An 18199-nucleotide genomic window follows, 5' to 3' on the forward strand; every position below is an offset into this window, starting at 1 on the left:
TTAAGTAGAACGTGTTGTCTATATTTATTTAAAGTTGCGCATTTTGATGTGCCGTCATATTTCTCAACCCCACCCCCCCCTCGTCACACATCGTCACAAATGTCTGACCCCCCCCCCCCCGCAGGTGCGTGACGTCATTTATGGACGGCCCCTTATCATGGAGAGGGGTGGGTTGTAGTGGGGGGGGGGGGCAGTGACCCCACCAAAAAATTCGCTTGACCGCCAAATTACTACAAGGAACGCAGCCGACGCAGCTGCAATGTTTACGAGGAGGTTCACAAGGAGGGTTTATGGACGAGGTTTCGAAAGCGTCTGGGACACTTTCAATACATAAAAAAATGAACCCGCAAAGACAAAGTTTTTCACTATAAATCCTTCATATGCGTGGCGGCTAGAGTCCTCTCGTCCTCTGGCTTGAGATGGTTGCCACCTATGGGTCAGATGATTGCCTGCCACCATTAAGCAATTGGTAATTAAATATAATTTATTTTTTCCTAAAAAGTGTAAAATTTTGGAAAAAAAATTTTCACGAAAATAATTGTCACGCACGAGTCTGTGTGCAAAATGTCAGCTCGATTGGATCACGGGAAGTGGGTTAAAAAACGACCGAAAGATTTTCACGGTCGTAAGCGCGCAAGCAAGCAAGCAAGTGAACTTAATATAAAGGATTTAAAAACCGGATGAATTCGCGTTTACATCATTGGCTAAGAACGCCGCAAGCTTGCAGCACGTTGTCGTTAGCCCTTGCACGGTTGACTACGTAGGGTGCGAAAGAAGTTCAACAGCACATACATTCACATACACACACACATTCACATACACACACACATTTACAGACACACACACAATTACATACACACACACACCACACACGGTTGCCTACGTACGGTGCGAAAGAAGTTCAACATACATGCAAAAATGAAGATCCCCAGTGGCGATGTTTACACATCGCACCGGTTACTAATTTGAGGCTGAGTCGACCTAGGGGAGGCCCAGGAGCGGTGTGAGTGGAGTGTGTGTATGAGTGTGTGTGAGTGAGTGGAGTGTGTAGTAGCCTTCATACAGTGAGGGAAAAACGTATTTGATCCCCTGCTGATTTTGTACGTTTGCCCACTGACAAAGAAATGATCAGTCTATCATTTTAATGGTAGGTTTATTTGAACAGTGAGAGGCAGAATAACAACAAAAAAAATCCAGATAAACGCATGTCAAAAATTTTATAAATTGATTTGCATTTTAAAAAGGGAAATAAGTATTTGACCCCCTCTCAATCAGAAAGATTTTTGGCTCCCAGGTGTCTTTTATACAGGTAACTTGCTGAGATTAGGAGCACACTCTTAAAGGGAGTGCTCCTAATCTCAGCTTGTTACCTGTATAAAAGACACCTGTTCACAGAAGCAATCAATCAATCAGATTCCAAACTCTCCACCATGGCCAAGACCAAAGAGCTCTCCAAGAATGTCAGGGACAAGATTGTAGACCTACACAAGGCTGGAATGGGCTACAAGACCATCGCCAAGCAGCTTGGTGAGAAGGTGACAACAGTTGGTGCGATTATTCGCAAATGGAAGAAACACAAAATAACTGTCAATCTCCCTCGGCCTGGGGCTCCATGCAAGATCTCACCTCGTGGAGTTGCAATGATCATGAGAACGGTGAGGAATCAGCCCAGAACTACACGGGAGGATCTTGTCAATGATCTCAAGGCAGCTGGGACCATAGTCACCAAGAAAACAGTTGGTAACACACTACGCCGTGAAGGACTGAAATCCTGCAGCGCCCGCAAGGTCCCCCTGCTCAAGAAAGCACATATACATGCCCGTCTGAAGTTTGCCAATGAACATCTGAATGATTCAGAGGACAACTGTGTGAAAGTGTTGTGGTCAGATGAGACCAAAATGGAGCTCTTTGTCATCAACTCAACTCGCCGTGTTTGGAGGAGGAGGAATGCTGCCTATGACCCCAAGAACACCATCTCCACCGTCAAACATGGAGGTGGAAACATTATGATTTGGGGGTGTTTTTCTGCTAAGGGGACAGGACAACTTCACCGCATCAAAGGGACGATGGACGGGGCCATGTACCGTCAAATCTTGGGTGAGAACCTCCTTCCCTCAGCAGGGCATTGAAAATGGGTCGTGGATGGGTATTCCAGCATGACAATGACCCAAAACACACGGCCAAGGCAACAAAGGAGTGGCTCAAGAAGAAGCACATTAAGGTCCTGGAGTGGCCTAGCCAGTCTCCAGACCTTAATCCCATAGAAAATCTGTGGAGGAAGCTGAAGGTTCGAGTTGCCAAACGTCAGCCTCGAAACCTTAATGACTTGGAGAAGATCTGCAAAGAGGAGTGGGACAGAATCCCTCCTGAGATGTGTGCAAACCTGGTGGCCAACTACAAGAAACGTCTGACCTCTGTGATTGCCAACACGGGTTTTGCCACCAAGTACTAAGTCATGTTTTGCAGAGGGGTCAAATACTTATTTCCCTCATTAAAATGCAAATCAATTTATAACATTTTTGACATGCGTTTATCTGGATTTTTGTTGTTGTTATTCTGTCTCTCACTGTTCAAATAAACCTACCATTAAAATTATAGACTGATCATTTCTTTGTCAGTGGGCAAACGCACAAGATCAGCAGGGGATCAAATACTTTTTTCCGTCGCTGTAGAACCAACTTGCGTTTAGAGTATTTGGTTGCTATACATTTCCACGTGGTTAACCGCTTTTTAAAGTTTTCATTTTCGGTCAGGTCGCTTCTAAAAAAAGAGCTCAATGGGCCTTGCCTGGTAAAACTAAATCTGTTGACGACAACAGACGCCATGTCTGTGGGAAACCCAACATCTTTACCATGGATAGATCGTGACTTTAAAGTATTTTATCGTACAGTACACATGCACTATATACACACACGTGTGTGTGTGTGCGTGCGTATGCACCAGAAGTATATGCCTATAGTGTGGGGTGTATATGATTTAGGATAAAGTTCACCGTCGTTATTTATAGCCGAAAATCAGCGCGGTGGCTGTGTGAAGGGTGATCACCCATTGACGTCCACACCACGTTGCTAAGGAAGCGCAATGTAAACAAGCTCGTTGGCATGGCAACTCATCATCACCACCACCAAAGACAAAGATCCCCCGTGTAGCCTTAACAGAATGTTGGGGCAAGTGCTGTTGGCGAGCACCTACGAAGGCCGGCACGGCACACGAGGTGGTGGGTGGCCAGCACCACGCCCGGCCGCCTTTGGCTCCCCAATGCTCATGTTTACACATCGCACCAGGTATTACTTTTAGGCTGAGTGGACCTAGGGGAGGCCCAGCACTTGCTTCAGATATTCACCGTCACCGGTGTTGGCCGTGAGCGGGAATCGAACTCGGGGGGCCAGGTTCGTAAGCGCAGCGCCACCGCTCCCCACAGGCGCGCACGCAATCACACAAAGATAAAGATCCCCTGCATAGCCTCATAAATAGATCGCTACAGCAAAGTGGCTGTTAGCGAGCACCTGTTAAAGCCTGCGTGGCGCACGTGAGGTGGTCAGAACCGCTCCCAGGTCACCTTTGTCTCCACCAGAGTGCTCGTGTTTGTGCACGCTCATTTAAGGCTAAGTCGACCTAGGAGAGGCCCAGGATCTGTGCAGACATCAGTGGTCAGCAGCACTGCACGTGTCCGGTATTCGAGGTGTTAGATCCCGGATGGCTCGTAGTGCGGTGCGCTAACCGCTGCGCCACCGCTCCACACACCTCACTAAACTATTATTTAACCAGGCAAGGCCGACTGAACTACGTCGATCTTTTTCAGAAGCGACCTGGCCACAAATGACAGCTCAATAACCTAAAGGCACGTTTCTAAATGTGGAGGGGAAACCCTGGGGAACAAATCCAAGGCGACCACGGGGAGAGAGGGAGAGAGAGAGACACGCAAACTCCAAACACACAGCAGCAGGCGTCAGGGTCGGGATCGAACCCACGACCTGCTGTAGACCAGTCGAGGTAGTTAACATCTCCTAGCCACCGTGATGATGATGAGAGAGAGACACGCAAACTCCAAAAACACAGCAGCAGGCGTCAGGGTCGGGATCGAATCCACGACCTGCTGTACACCAGGCGAGGTAGTTAACATCTCCTAGCCACCGTGATGATGATGAGAGAGAGACACGCAAACTCCAAATATACAGCAGCAGGCGTCAGGGTTGGGATCGAACCTCCGACCTCCTGTACACCAGGCGAGGTAGTTAACATCTCCTAGCCACCGTGATGATGATGAGAGAGAGACACGCAAACTCCAAATATACAGCAGCAGGCGTCAGGGTCGGGATCGAATCCACGACCTCCTGTAGACCAGGCGAGGTAGTTAACATCTCCTAGCCACCGTGATGATGATGAGAGAGAGATACGCAAACTCCAAACACACAGCAGGCGTCAGGGTTGGAATCGAACCCACGACCTGCTGTAGACCAGGCAAGGTAGTTAACATCTCCTAGCCACCGTGATGATGACGATGAGAGAGACACGCAAACTCCAAAAACACAGCAGCAGGCGTCAGGGTCGGGATCGAATCCACGACCTGCTGTACACCAGGCGAGGTAGTTAACATCTCCTAGCCACCGTGATGATGATGAGAGAGAGACACGCAAACTCCAAATATACAGCAGCAGGCGTCAGGGTTGGGATCGAACCTCCGACCTCCTGTACACCAGGCGAGGTAGTTAACATCTCCTAGCCACCGTGATGATGATGAGAGAGAGAGATACGCAAACTCCAAACACACAGCAGGCGTCAGGGTTGGAATCGAACCCACGACCTGCTGTAGACCAGGCAAGGTAGTTAACATCTCCTAGCCACCGTGATGATGACGATGAGAGAGACACGCAAACTCCAAAAACACAGCAGCAGGCGTCAGGGTCGGGATCGAATCCACGACCTGCTGTACACCAGGCGAGGTAGTTAACATCTCCTAGCCACCGTGATGATGATGAGAGAGAGACACGCAAACTCCAAATATACAGCAGCAGGCGTCAGGGTTGGGATCGAACCTCCGACCTCCTGTACACCAGGCGAGGTAGTTAACATCTCCTAGCCACCGTGATGATGATGAGAGAGAGACACGCAAACTCCAAATATACAGCAGCAGGCGTCAGGGTCGGGATCGAATCCACGACCTCCTGTATACCAGGCGAGGTAGTTAACATCTCCTAGCCACCGTGGCACCCACGCAGTACACAGACCACCGTCTCTATCCGTCCCGCGACAAATCATCAACCACCGGCGCCGTCGTTGAGAGCCGAACCCAAAGGCGTTCGAGATAAGCGGACAAATTCGCCTCCTTCATCCACCATCCGTCTCTCCGCACGACAGCTCACGCGTCCCTTAGGAGCCGTCCATAAATGACGTCACGCACCTGGGGGGGGTCAGACATTTGTGACGATGTGTGACGAGGGGGGGGGGGGGTGAGAAATGTGACGTGACATCAAAATGCGCAACTTTAAATTAATACAGACAACACGTTCTACTTAATTAAATAGACTTTTAAATAAATGTTTTCTCCTACAACATCAGAGTGCAGCGCCACATTAAATACGCACTACAATGACGATAGTTTAAAGCGATTTGAAGCATGTTTTATTTTTGGGGGGGGGGGGCAGAGCTTTGTGACGTCATATTTGAGGAGGGGGGGGGTCTCACTTTTTGTGACGCCGTGTGACGATGGGGGGAGGGGGCGGGGGCGGTCAAAATCGTCCAAAATCGCGTGACGTCATTTATGGACGGCCCCTTTGCACAAACCCATCGGGGGGCACTAGCGGGACCCCCCCCCCCGTCGGGTCAGAGTTCGGCGCCCCACCGACGCTGCCCATGAGAGAACCGCTCGCGAAGCCGACGCCACCTCCCTGGAGTTTGTCCCCGGGTGCCGAATCAACGCCGCTGAAACGATGCACTCGCGAGATTGGGCCGGTGGTTTGCGCAAAAAGAGAGAAAAGGTGTTGGTGGTTTTTTTGGCTTCACGTGGATAGGCAGATATATATCGAGGGGACAAATTGTCCGCTTATCTACTTTGTTCTATACCGAGGGCTCTGTCCACTGACGCGTTCGCGCGGGCAGTAAACATTGCATCACCCGCGACGAGCGAGCGAGCGACCAGGCGAAGTCGTCGAGGTTTTTGCCATCCATCTCATCCATCATCCCCTCCTATCCACCAGCCGTTCCATCCACTGACTCTCCACCAATCATCCTATCCACCAGTCATCCACCAACCCTCTCATCCACTAACAATCCACCAACCCTCGTACCAGCAGTGCCGGATTATCCTAGTAGCAAAAGTAGCTACATGTGTAGTATGTGTAGTAGCTACATGTGTAGTAGCTACATGTGTAGTAGCTACATGTGTAGTAGCTACATGTGTAGTAGCTACACGTGTAGTAGCTACACGTGTAGTAGCTACACGTGTAGTAGTTACATATGTAGTAGCTACATCTGTAGTAGCTACATGTGTAGTAGCTACATGTGTAGTAGCTACATGTGTAGTAGTTACATGTGTAGTAGCTACATGTGTAGTAGCTACACGTGTAGTAGCTACACGTGTAGTAGCTACACGTGTAGTAGTTACATATGTAGTAGCTACATGTGTAGTAGCTACACATGTAGTAGCTACACGTGTAGTAGTAGCTACGGGCCCCGCACTTTCAACGGCCCCGTGCTAAATGCTTTCAAGCTATCAATTCCGGTTCAGTGATTTTGCACTTGCTCTATTACTATAGTACTGTACTACCTTAAACTTTAATGAACGACTGGGTGTTTAAGGTTAGCGATTTGTCGTATTATCTGGCTGTATAGCAAATGAACAAAAATTACAATTACTATGCAAGTAAAAAAATGTGTGTTTAATATTTACGTGTTTTAGTTTTATTTAGGGCTCCTTTATAACATATGCTACAGGCCCCGCACTAGCTTAATCCGGTACTGCGCACCGAGGCATTTAATTGAGGCTTAGTAGACCTAAGAGAGACCCCGTACCGGTTCAGGCAATATTCACGTGAGCAGGAATCGAACTCGGGCTACGGGGTTCGTAGCGCAGCAGCAGCAGCGCGCTGAGCTCTTCTCGTCGCCAGCCCTGCCAGTGGGACGACTGACGCAGTTTTTACTGTAGGGGCAGAGCGAATGCCACCCCAATAGAGGGGGCGAGACGCGGCCGGGGTTGTAGATACGAGCTTGTCTACCGATAAGACGCGGGGTGTGTGGGGAGGCATCGCTTTGGGGCAGTGGCGGTATTTACAAAACAAATGCGAAACACTCTCTCCGGATACCTGAGCCTCCCAGCCTGTCTGTCTGTATCACAAAATGCGCGGCTCCCGCCATGGAAACGTGGAATTTCCAACGGATGTAACACGTCTCTGTGTGATGAGTCCATGGGTCTCTGTGCGAGTCTAACGCCAGACGATGGGATGAGACTCCCAGGGCAGACCTTGCAGGTGGCTGTGAGTCGACTCTGTAGCAACTGCGGGATCTGGCGGAGGGGAGAGAATGCGTTGGGGATGGTGGTGATGGTGGTGGTGATGGTGGTGGTGATGGTGGTGATGATGGTAGTGGTGATGGTGGTGATGGTGGTGGTGATGGTGGTGGTGATGGTGGTGGTGATGGTGATGATGGTGGTGGTGATGGTGGTGGTGATGGTGGTGGTGATGGTGGTGATGGTGATGGTGGTGATTGTGGTGATGATGGTGGTGGCACCCATGGATGACACCGCGATTACACTTCTCTCCCTAACGCATTCGCCTGCCCCCGGCCGTATCGCGGTCCGTGACGTGGGCCACCGACGCTGATTGCAACGCGGCCGGCAACACTCGCGATAAAATAATGATCATAAATAACGAGCCGAAGGAATGAGAGAGAGGGAGAGAGGGAGATTAAGCGAGGCTCTTCGGCCGTGGCCTTGGGGCCGTCCATAAATGACGTCACGCGATTTTGGACGATTTTTGACCTCCCCTCCCCCCTCGTCACACGGCGTCACAAAAAGTCAGACCCCCCCCCCAAATATGACGTCACAAAGCTCTGCCCCCCTCCCCCCCAAAACCATATTCCCATTTTGAAAATAAAACATGCTTCAAATCGCTTTAAACTATTGTCATTGTGGTGCGTATGTAATGTGGCGCTGCACTCTGATGTTGTAGGAGTGTTGTTATAACAATTATAGTGTTGTTATAACAATTCTGTATTTATTTAAAAATTTGCGCATTTTGATGTGACGTCACATTTCTCAAACACCCCCCCCACCCCTCGTCACACATCGTCACAAATGTCTGACCCCCCCCCCCGCCCTCCTAGGTGCGTGACGTCATTTATGGACGGCCCCTAAATAACGAGCCGAAGGTATGAGAGAGAGGGAGAGAGAGAGGGAGATTAAGCGAGGCTCTTCGGCCGTGGCTTTGGCATAGAGCGGCGATTCGCCCCTGACCCGGTACGCAGCCCGAGCGGCCTGCGTGGGTGTCTTGTCTCCCCAGCCCACAGGGCGCACACACACATACACACACACATACACACACACACATACACACACACATACACACACACATACACACATACACATACACACACACATACACACATACACACACACATACACACACACATACACACATACACACATACACACACACATACACACATACACACACACATACACACACACATACACACATACACACACACATACACACATACACATACACACACACATACACACATACACACACACATACACATACACACACACATACACACATACACACATACACACACACATACACACACACACATACACACACACATACACACACACATACACACATACACATACACACACACATACACACATACACACACACATACACATACACACACACATACACACATACACACATACACACACACATACACACATACACACACACATACACACACACATACACACATACACACACACATACACACACACATACACACATACACACACACATACACACACACATACACACACACATACACACATACACACACACATACACACACACATACACACATACACACACACATACACACACACATACACACACACATACACACACACACATACACACATACACACACAGGGTACACACACACATACACACAAGGTTCACACACACACACAGGGCTCACACACACCTACAGAGCTCACACACACACACAGGGTTCACACACACACACAGAGCGCACACACACACAGAGCTCACACACACACAGAGCTCTCACACACACACACACAGGACTCACACACACACACAGGGCGCACACACACACACATCACTCACACACACACAGGGTACACACACACACACACAGAGACAGGACTCACACACACACAGGACTCCCACACACACATAGGGTACACACACACACAGGGTACACACACACAGGGCGCACACACACACATACACACATACACACATTGGAGCGCCCCCGTTCGAAAAAAAAACATCTTTGAATGTAAGTCTATGGGAACACTCTGGGCGATTCTCAGCCGGAGTGAAATCGCCCAAAAAGAGGCGGTACTCCACAGAACGTGACATGACGCTGATTGGACTATATCCAGAGGCTGACAGTGACGGCTAGCGTGACTCTGTGGTTGAATGACATTGGTGGTGCGTCGCCCAATCGCCCTAATGAAGAAACCGCCCCTGTCCGTGGAAGTGGTTGATGGTTGAGGCTGGTGGTTGTTTGTGGTTGTGGTGGTCCGTGGAAGTGGTTGGTGGTTGTGATTGTTGGTAGTTGTGGTGGTCCGTGGAAGTGGTTGGTGGTTGCGATTGCTCGCGGTTGTTTTCGATTTTGCGGTTGTGACTGGTGGTGGTTGCGCATGGACGTTGTGGTTATTCATGATGGTGGTGGTAGTTGTTGGGGGTTAGTGGTTGTGGTTATTCATGAATGTGGTGGTTGTTGTTGGGGGTTAGTGAATGTGGTTATTTATGAATGTGGTGGTGGTTGTTGGGGGTTAGTGAATGTGGTTATTCATGATGGTGGTGGTTGTTGTTGGGGGTTAGTGAATGTGGTGGTGGTTGTTGTTGGGGGTTAGTGATTGTGGCTATTCATTAATGTGGTGGTGGTTGGCGGTTAGTGGTTGTGGTTATTCATGATGGTGGTGGTAGTTGGCGGTTAGTGGTTGTGGTGGTGGTTGGCAGTTAGTGGTTGTGGTGGTGGTTGGCGGTTAGTGGTTGTGGTGGTGGTTGGCGGTTAGTGGTTGTGGTGGTGGTTGGCGGTTAGTGGTTGTGGTGGTGGTTGGCGGTTAGTGGTTGTGGTGGTGGTTGGCGGTTAGTGGTTGTGGTGGTGGTTGGCGGTTAGTGGTTGTGGTGGTGGTTGGCGGTTAGTGGTTGTGGTGGTGGTTGGCGGTTAGTGGTTGTGGTTATTCATGATGGTCGTAGTAGTGTCGTTCGCAACGTATTGGCGAACGACGCTTGTTGTTGTCGCTGCTGCGGTTGTTGGTGAAATTCGTTGTTGCCTTTCTCCTGTAGTTGTGTTATTTCACATCGTTGTTGTTGCTGTCCTTGTTGTCGTTGTCGTGTTTCTCCTCGTTATGGTGTGGTGACTGTTGGTGGTTGCGGTCGTTGTGGTTATTGCCTGCGGGTTGTGCGCGTGAGAAGCTGCTCACCTCGGCCCGTGGTGGTTGTGGTTGTTGTGGTTATCGTCGTGTTAGTGTGGCCCGTGGTGGCGGTGGTTGTTGTTGTGGTTGTTGTGGTTGCATGTACACACAAGCAGAGCCGTCTCTATGGTGCACGGCGAATCGGGGTGGCCGCCCCGGGCCCCGCACTTTGGGGGGGGGGGGCGGTGTGAGATGTAACCCTTCCGGTTTAGTTTGAAGGCATCGGGGTGGGGGGGGGGTCCACACGGTGGGGTTAGCCCCGGGCCCCGCCCGGCATACATTTAAATTATTTTTGCTGCTGTACATTTCCAACATGATAAGCCACTTTTCTTTAGCTTTCATTTGTGGCCAGGTCGCTTCTGCAAAATAAGCTAATAGCTCAGTAGGCTTTGTCTGGTAAGATAAAAAAAACAATAGTTTAGTTTTATTAGCATTTATTTTACGTGATTTTTTTTTACCTTTTCTTATACTTTTCACTCTCGTCGTGTTAATGTCTTGTTTGTTGTTGTTGACGTTCTGATCCCGTGCCCTTTACTGGACGTCTGTGAAAAATAACTTTATAGCTGATCGGATTGCTCCTGCAGTGTGAACAAATATTCAGATTGTGACAAGCAGCACCCACCACGATCGCGAACTCACACGAATGAAATTCCACGCCGAGGTGCCAGCCTCATTGTTTCTCCATGCACGTCTGTATTTGCAAGTTGTAAACCCCCGTCAAATAATCCGGACTCAGCCGCTCCTCACCTCATGCCCACAACTCTTCCCACGTGACAACAGCTTCGTCACTTAACATCCCGACAAATAAATAACCAAACAAACACAATGACTCGAAACACAAATAAATACAAATAAATTAAATCTCAATATGATAACCGTTACGCGTGGTTCTGAAAATTCCTTCTTGTTCTGGAACAATTACTCAGTCATCATCATCAGCATCCTCATCATCATCAATAATCAGGGATTCATATCTGCCGGAAGTGCCTGGGGCTGAGCTCCAGAAGATAATTCCCAAACCTCACCCCTTTTCCAGGATGATGCTGATGATGGATGAAGTATTAAACGTTGAGATGCAACCCAGAATTAAAAAACCCACCTTTTTATACATAAACACCCCAAATATTCATATTCTTTCGGTAAAGTCATGTAGAAGGGAAATAATAAAATAATAAAAATAACACAATTAAATATTCTTCATGCCCGTGTTCATTGGCACGCTGTAGCCAGTGACTGGAAATTGCACGATCACATGACGGGGACCAGTATGTCCACGTGATATCCACCGCTGTGGCTGTAATGTCCTCGGGTGGCCGCATCTCCAACGTCACCTCCCGAGGGTGACACCTCGTCAGGGTCACGTGCTCGCTGGACGCAGCTCCTCATCTCCTGGCAGTGACGTCTCGTCGCAATCGTTTCCCAGGCGGACGACCCAGTGTCTCACCTCCTGCGGCATCTCCATTGGACCCCCCCTCCTCCCTCGACCACCACCAATCTCCACGACCTCCCCACGGTTGGCGACCTCGCGCCGCGATCAACGCCCTCCTCGACCGAAGCCGTCGCTTGCGGCATCTCCACCGGCCGCCTCGTGTCCTCCGACTGGGGTGGCAAGGCACCGCTACTAACCACCAGCACCAGCACCACCACGCGCTGTCTACTGACAGTGGCACTTGCTCACGATCATGTCCTCGACGGCGGACACGGCCAGCTTGCCGTCGCTGTCATAGTGCAGGAGGACGAGCGGCTCCAGGGCCGCGGGCACGCAGCACGGCCCGGCCACCGCCCCGCCCGTGAGCCGGTGCATCTTGGCGAGCAGCAGCGCGTACCTGTTGGCCGCCTTGTACCTGTGCGGGCACGCGCCCTGGCACGCGTACGCGGCGTACTCGGCGGGCGCCTTCACCCAGTCGTCCCAGCCGATGTCGGCGAAGGAGACGCGCATGGGCGAGCGGCAGCACTTCTTCTGCTCCGAGTCGGCGCAGTCCTCCGACGACGCGTCGCGCCGGCTCCTCCGGCGCGCCGTCGAGCGCCGGGGGCCCCGCGCTCGCAGCGTCACGCGCAGGACGACGCCCGAGGCCCACGACTTGGGCGACGACGTCTCGCCGGCGGTCGGGGAAGACGGCAACGAGATGTCCACCACTAGCGTGCTGCTGTTGCTGCTGGTGCTGGTGGTCGTGGTGGTGTTGATATTGCTGCTGTTGCTGCTGGTGCTGGTGGTCGTGGTGGTGTTGATATTGCTGCTGTTGCTGATGTTGCTGATGTTGATTTCACTGCTCCTATTGCTGCTGCTGCTGCTGTTGTCGATGCTGCTGCTGTTGCTGCTGTCCCCCAGCCACTTGTCGATGAGACCCCGCAGGGCGAAGCTCACGTCCACAGACGCCTGGTGCCGGGATCGAACCCCGCGCTCGAGTCGGACGCCCAGGGATAGCCTCGCCCGGGGCTCCGAGTTGGGCGACCCGGTGGGAGGCCCCGCGTGGATCAGGGTCAGCGTGGAGGCCGGGGCCAGTGCTCGGGTCAAGGTGGAGGTCAGGGCGAGGTGAGCTGACGTCACGCGCAGGCGGTGTCGGGAACAGGCCGCGAGAATTTCCTCCAGAGAGAAGTGGAGGCGCAGGGAGCTGGGCGGTGATGACGACGACGATGATGATGTAATCACCGTGGAGCCTGGAAAGAGATTATGACAATTATTATTATAATGATATTTATGAGACACAGGCGAAATAATGTCATCGTGATGATAACGTACTGCAAATAAGCAGTGTCTTATTTACGTATAATTCGTCTCTCCACGGAAAAATGGATGAAAGTATGTACAGTGAGGGAAAAAAGTATTTGAACCCCTGCTGCTTTTGTACGTTTGCCCACTGACCAAGAAATGATCAGTCTATAATTTTAATGGTAGGTTTATTTGAACAGTGAGAGGCAGAATAACAACAACAAAATCCAGAAAAACGCATGTCAAAAATGTTATAAATTGATTTGCATTTTAATGAGGGAAATAAGTATTTGACCCCCTCTCAATCAGAAAGATTTCTGGCTCCCAGGTGTCTTTTATACAGGTATCGAGCTGAGATTAGGAGCACACTCTTAAATGGAGTGCTCCTAATCTCAGCTTGTTACCTGTATAAAAGACACCTGTTCACAGAAGCAATCAATCAATCAGATTCCAAACTCTCCACGATGGCCAAGACCAAAGAGCTCTCCAAGGATGTCAGGGACAACACTGTATTACGCAACCCAGCAGCCGCACTGCCTTGTGGGAGTGCATCATCTCAGCAGCATTGCATCAGGACAAGCAAACCTCTGGAGCGGTTTCGACATTCAGTCTCTCATCAGAAGTGTCACGCTTGCTTGGATTATTTACATTCTCTCCAATGACGCGAATGATTATTTTGAATAGGGCAACAGCGATGATGATTTTCAGACTTTGTCAATGTGTTATTTGTATTGATAATGATGCAATTACTTTATAAGAGCAATGCATCAAAGCGATGTAGAGATAATGCAATGTGAATTGTGATGATTATATGTTTACATAACTTCATTGTTCACTTATACTGATGGGAAACAAACTTTACAGTTCCAGCCCGGGAATAGTTTGCTCACGTCACTGCTTCATGAAATACCTAAAATGACTTTTAATATAACATGATGGTTTTTATTGTTCAAAGACATTTAAAAAAATGTAATGTTAAAGATGATTATTCAATTATTAATTGATTCTTTGATGAGTAAAATGTGTTTCAATGATGATTATGTTTTAAGAACATTTTAAATATGATTCATGGCTGCATTTAAATAAAATTAGTATAATTTTAGATCGTGTCCTTTCTGGAACTATGTAAACTGCACCAGGTAAGCATGTTTAAGGCTGAGTCGATCTAGGGGAGGCCCAGGAACCGGTTCTGATATCACTCGAGCCCCTGATATTAGAGCCGTGGCCGGGTTCGTAGCGTTAGCGTGCTAACCACTGCGCCACCGCTCCACTCATTGTTCACATACAAATTTGTTATACACAAGACAAAGATCCCCTATATAGCCTTCAGCTAAGTGTCGGGGCAAGTTCCATTAGCGAGCACCTATTGAGGCCGGTATGGCACACAAGGAGGGTGTGTGTTGCCAGAAACCCCGCATGACCGCCTTTGTCTCCCCAATGCTGATGTTTAGCACACCGCACCAAGTACTCTACTCATTTGAGGCTGAGTCGACCTAGGGGAGGCACAGGACCCATTAAAAAATTCGCTTCGGTAGTTATTGCCCGTGAGCGGGGAATCGAACTCGGGTAGCCCGGCTTCGCAGCGCAGCGCTAACCACGCAGCGAGCCCCTTCGCCCGGGCACGGCTAACATCAGTGGCGAGTGATGTGTGAATCGGTCCTCAAGCCTCCACGACCCCCCCCCCCCCCCCCAGTGCCGGATGATCCTCGTAGCACAAGTAGCTACTACTGCACGTGTAGCTACGGGCCTCGCACTTTCAAGGACCCCGCGCTGAATGCTTTCAAGCTATCAATTCCGGTTCAGTGATTCTGCACTTGCTCTATTACTATAGTACTATACCGCCTTCAACTTTTACGAACGACTGGGTATTTAAGGTTAGCGATTTGTCGTATTATCTGGCTGTATAGCAAATGAAAAAAACACAATTACTTTACTATGCAAGTTACAAAATTGTGTTTTTATATATATTTTTTTAATTTAGGGCTCCTTAATAACATCATGCTAGAGGCCCCGCACTTGCTTCATCCGACACTGAACCCCCCCCTGTTGCGACACCTCCCCACCAACAATTTGAGGCCGCTAGCCGCTCGCTGTGCAACGCGCTGAATCCTCGGTCCGGCAGCTGACCCGTCCGTCTCACGCCACTGTTCATCATCATCTTTCTCCTACTATTAATATAAATTTTTTATAATATATTTTTTTGTACCAGGTAAAGCCGACTGAGCTCTATAGGAGCTCGTTTTCAGAAGCGTCCTGGCTATCACAAATGATAGCTCAGCGAAGTTGGCGGCTTATCGTCATCATCGCGTGGAAATGTACAGCAGCCAAAATGCTCGAAACGCGTGACGTTGATTCTCAAATGTGGAAGGGAAAACCGGAGGACCCGGAGAAAAATCCACGCGACCACGGGCAGAGAGACACGCAAACTCCACATATACAGCAGCAAGCGTCAGGGTCCGGATTGAAACCAAGACCTCCTGTATACCAGGCGAGGTAGTCAACATCTCCTAGCCACCGTGATGATGATGACGAGAGAGAGAGACACGCAAACTACAAACATACAGCAGACGTCAGGGTCGGGATCGAACCCACGACCTCCCGCCTACCAGGCGAGGTAGTTAACATCTCCTAGCCACCGCGATGAGGAGAGAGAGACACGCAAACTCCAAATATACAGCAGCAGGTGTCAGGGTCGGGATCGAACCCATGACCTCCTGTATACCAGGCGAGGTAGTTAACATCTCCTAGCCACCGTGATGATGATGACGAGAGAGAGAGAGAGACATGCAAACTCCAAACATACAGCAGGCGTCAGGGTCGGGATCGAACCCACGACCTCCCGCCTACCAGGCGAGGGATCACCATCCACGCACCTGTGTGAGCCGTCAAGGTGAAGGTGGTTGGGTTCGACTCCGAGTCGCCGGAATCTCCTCCTCCGGTGACTCCCGACCCGGAGCCGGCTCGCCTCGTGACCGTCTCGTGGTACCGTGTCCACGCCGCCTCCTCCTCCTGCCGCGCCTGGAGAAGCCCCCCGCGAGAAACGTCGGGCACCGTCGGGGGCTTCTCCAGCCCCAGCCGCTCCAGGATCTCCCTCTTGATCGCCTCCACCTCCCCGGAGAGGTGACGGAGGGGCGCGTGAGACGGCTCCGTCTCCTCCTGGTTGGTCCTGGAGTCGCGCACCTGCAGCCCCGGCTCGTGATGCTGCTGCTGCTGCTGGTGCTGATGGTGGTGGTGGTGCTGATGGTGGTGATGTTGATGTTGGAGGTGCTGATGGTGGTGATGTTGATGATGGAGCCTCGCCGCGTGGGACGCGCACAGGAGGGAGCAGAAGATCAAGGTGATGATGATGATGGTGGTGGTGGAGATCGAGGAGGAACAGATCCAGGAGTGCGTGGTCGACTTCATGGTGGTGACAACTCCCCGAAGCGGGGGCAAGGTGGAAGTGATGATGCTGCTGATTATGATGATGTTGTTGCTGCTGCCGCTGCTAATGATGCTGCTGCTAATGACGCTGCTGATGATGATTGCAGTGCTGGAGGTGCGTGCCTCGATTGATGTGTCAGGGATGCCGGTCGAGAGAGGATTTCGTTTCTCCGTCGAGGTTTGCACCCTGACCCAGGCTCGCGCGTGGGGGTTCTCCGTGCGTCAGACCGCGAATGAGACGAGGCCTCGAGACGCGGCGGTCTTTATGGGTTGAAGGCCACACGCAGGGGCCGGGCAAGCCTGGCCACGCCTCGTGTGTCTCTGCCAGTCCGTGCGTGTGTGTGTGTCTGTGTGTCTGTGTATGTGTGTGTGTATGTCTGTCTGTGTGTGTCTGTCTGTCTGTCTGTGTGTGTGTATGTGTGTGTCTGTGTGTGTCTGTGTCTGTGTGTGTCTGTGTGTGTGTCTGTCTGTGTGTCTGTCTGTGTGTGTGTCTGTTTGTGTGTGTGTGTCTGTGTGTGTCTGTCTGTGTGTGTGTTTGTTTGTGTGTGTGTCTGTGTGTGTGTCTATGTGTGTGTCTGTGTGTGTGTGTCTGTGTGTGTCTGTGTCTATGTGTGTCTGTGTGTGTGTTGGACTGTTATTGATTACCGTCAAAAAGAAAGATCCCCCGTGTAGCCTTAACAGACTGTAGGGGAAAGTGCTGTTAGCGAGCACCACCTACGCAGACCGGCACGGCACACGAGGGGGTGGGTGGCCAGCACCACGCCCGACCGCCTTTGTCTCCCCCAGTGGCGATATTTGCACACCGCACCAGGTACTCATTTGAAGGCCAAGTCGACTTAGGGGAGCGCACCCCCGCCCCCCCGGACCGGTTCAAGATTGAATCGTCACAGCGGGTTTGTCGGTGGCCGTGAGCGGGAATCGAACTCGGGTCGCCGGGTTCGTAAGAGCAGCAGCAATCGCCCGCTCCTTATCGCCGGATCACGAACCTCTGGGTGGTTGGGGGTGGTGGTCAAGCTAAACCCACGAATAAACATCCACATTCCGGGTGGGTTTTTTTAAATCTTTTTTTTATCTGCCCCGGCTACTGCGACGCACAGCTCATTGCGAACGTCAACCAGAGAAACCGCGACGAGCCATTGCCGCCTTCCTTATGCCAGGTTCTGCACAGTTGTGGGGGGGAGGGAGGGTGGGTGGTTTATTTATATTCGTGGTTCTTTCGGTAAAGTCACGTGGGTAGGAAATAAAATAAAAATAACAGGTAATTAAATAAAAAATGACATGATAAATTTAAAATAATAAAAGCAAAAAACCCACGACGTTTCGATCGCAACAGAAGCGGTCTTCATCAGACGGACCGATTTGTCTTTGTGCTTCATTGCGCGAACTTTGTTGTTCTGCTT

The 18199-nt window shown here is 50.5% G+C and overlaps 1 protein-coding gene across 1 annotated transcript; it reads right to left on the bottom strand.

Annotated features, from left to right (window-relative positions):
* Window positions 1-11378: 11378 nt before the first annotated feature.
* LOC133349614 (uncharacterized protein DDB_G0271670-like) lies at window positions 11379-17435 on the bottom strand. Its single transcript, XM_061563185.1, has 2 exons — window positions 16250-17435; window positions 11379-13324 (listed from the first exon to the last, which is right to left on the bottom strand). The coding sequence occupies exons 1-2, from the start codon at window positions 16779-16781 to the stop codon at window positions 12321-12323; spliced, it is 1536 nt and encodes a 511-aa protein (XP_061419169.1). The 5' UTR covers window positions 16782-17435; the 3' UTR covers window positions 11379-12320.
* Window positions 17436-18199: the final 764 nt, after the last annotated feature.

This window comes from Lethenteron reissneri, chromosome 4 (assembly GCF_015708825.2).
Source record: "Lethenteron reissneri isolate LAM-NWPU_2019-01 chromosome 4, ASM1570882v1, whole genome shotgun sequence".
NCBI classification, from domain to species: Eukaryota; Metazoa; Chordata; class Hyperoartia; order Petromyzontiformes; family Petromyzontidae; genus Lethenteron; species Lethenteron reissneri.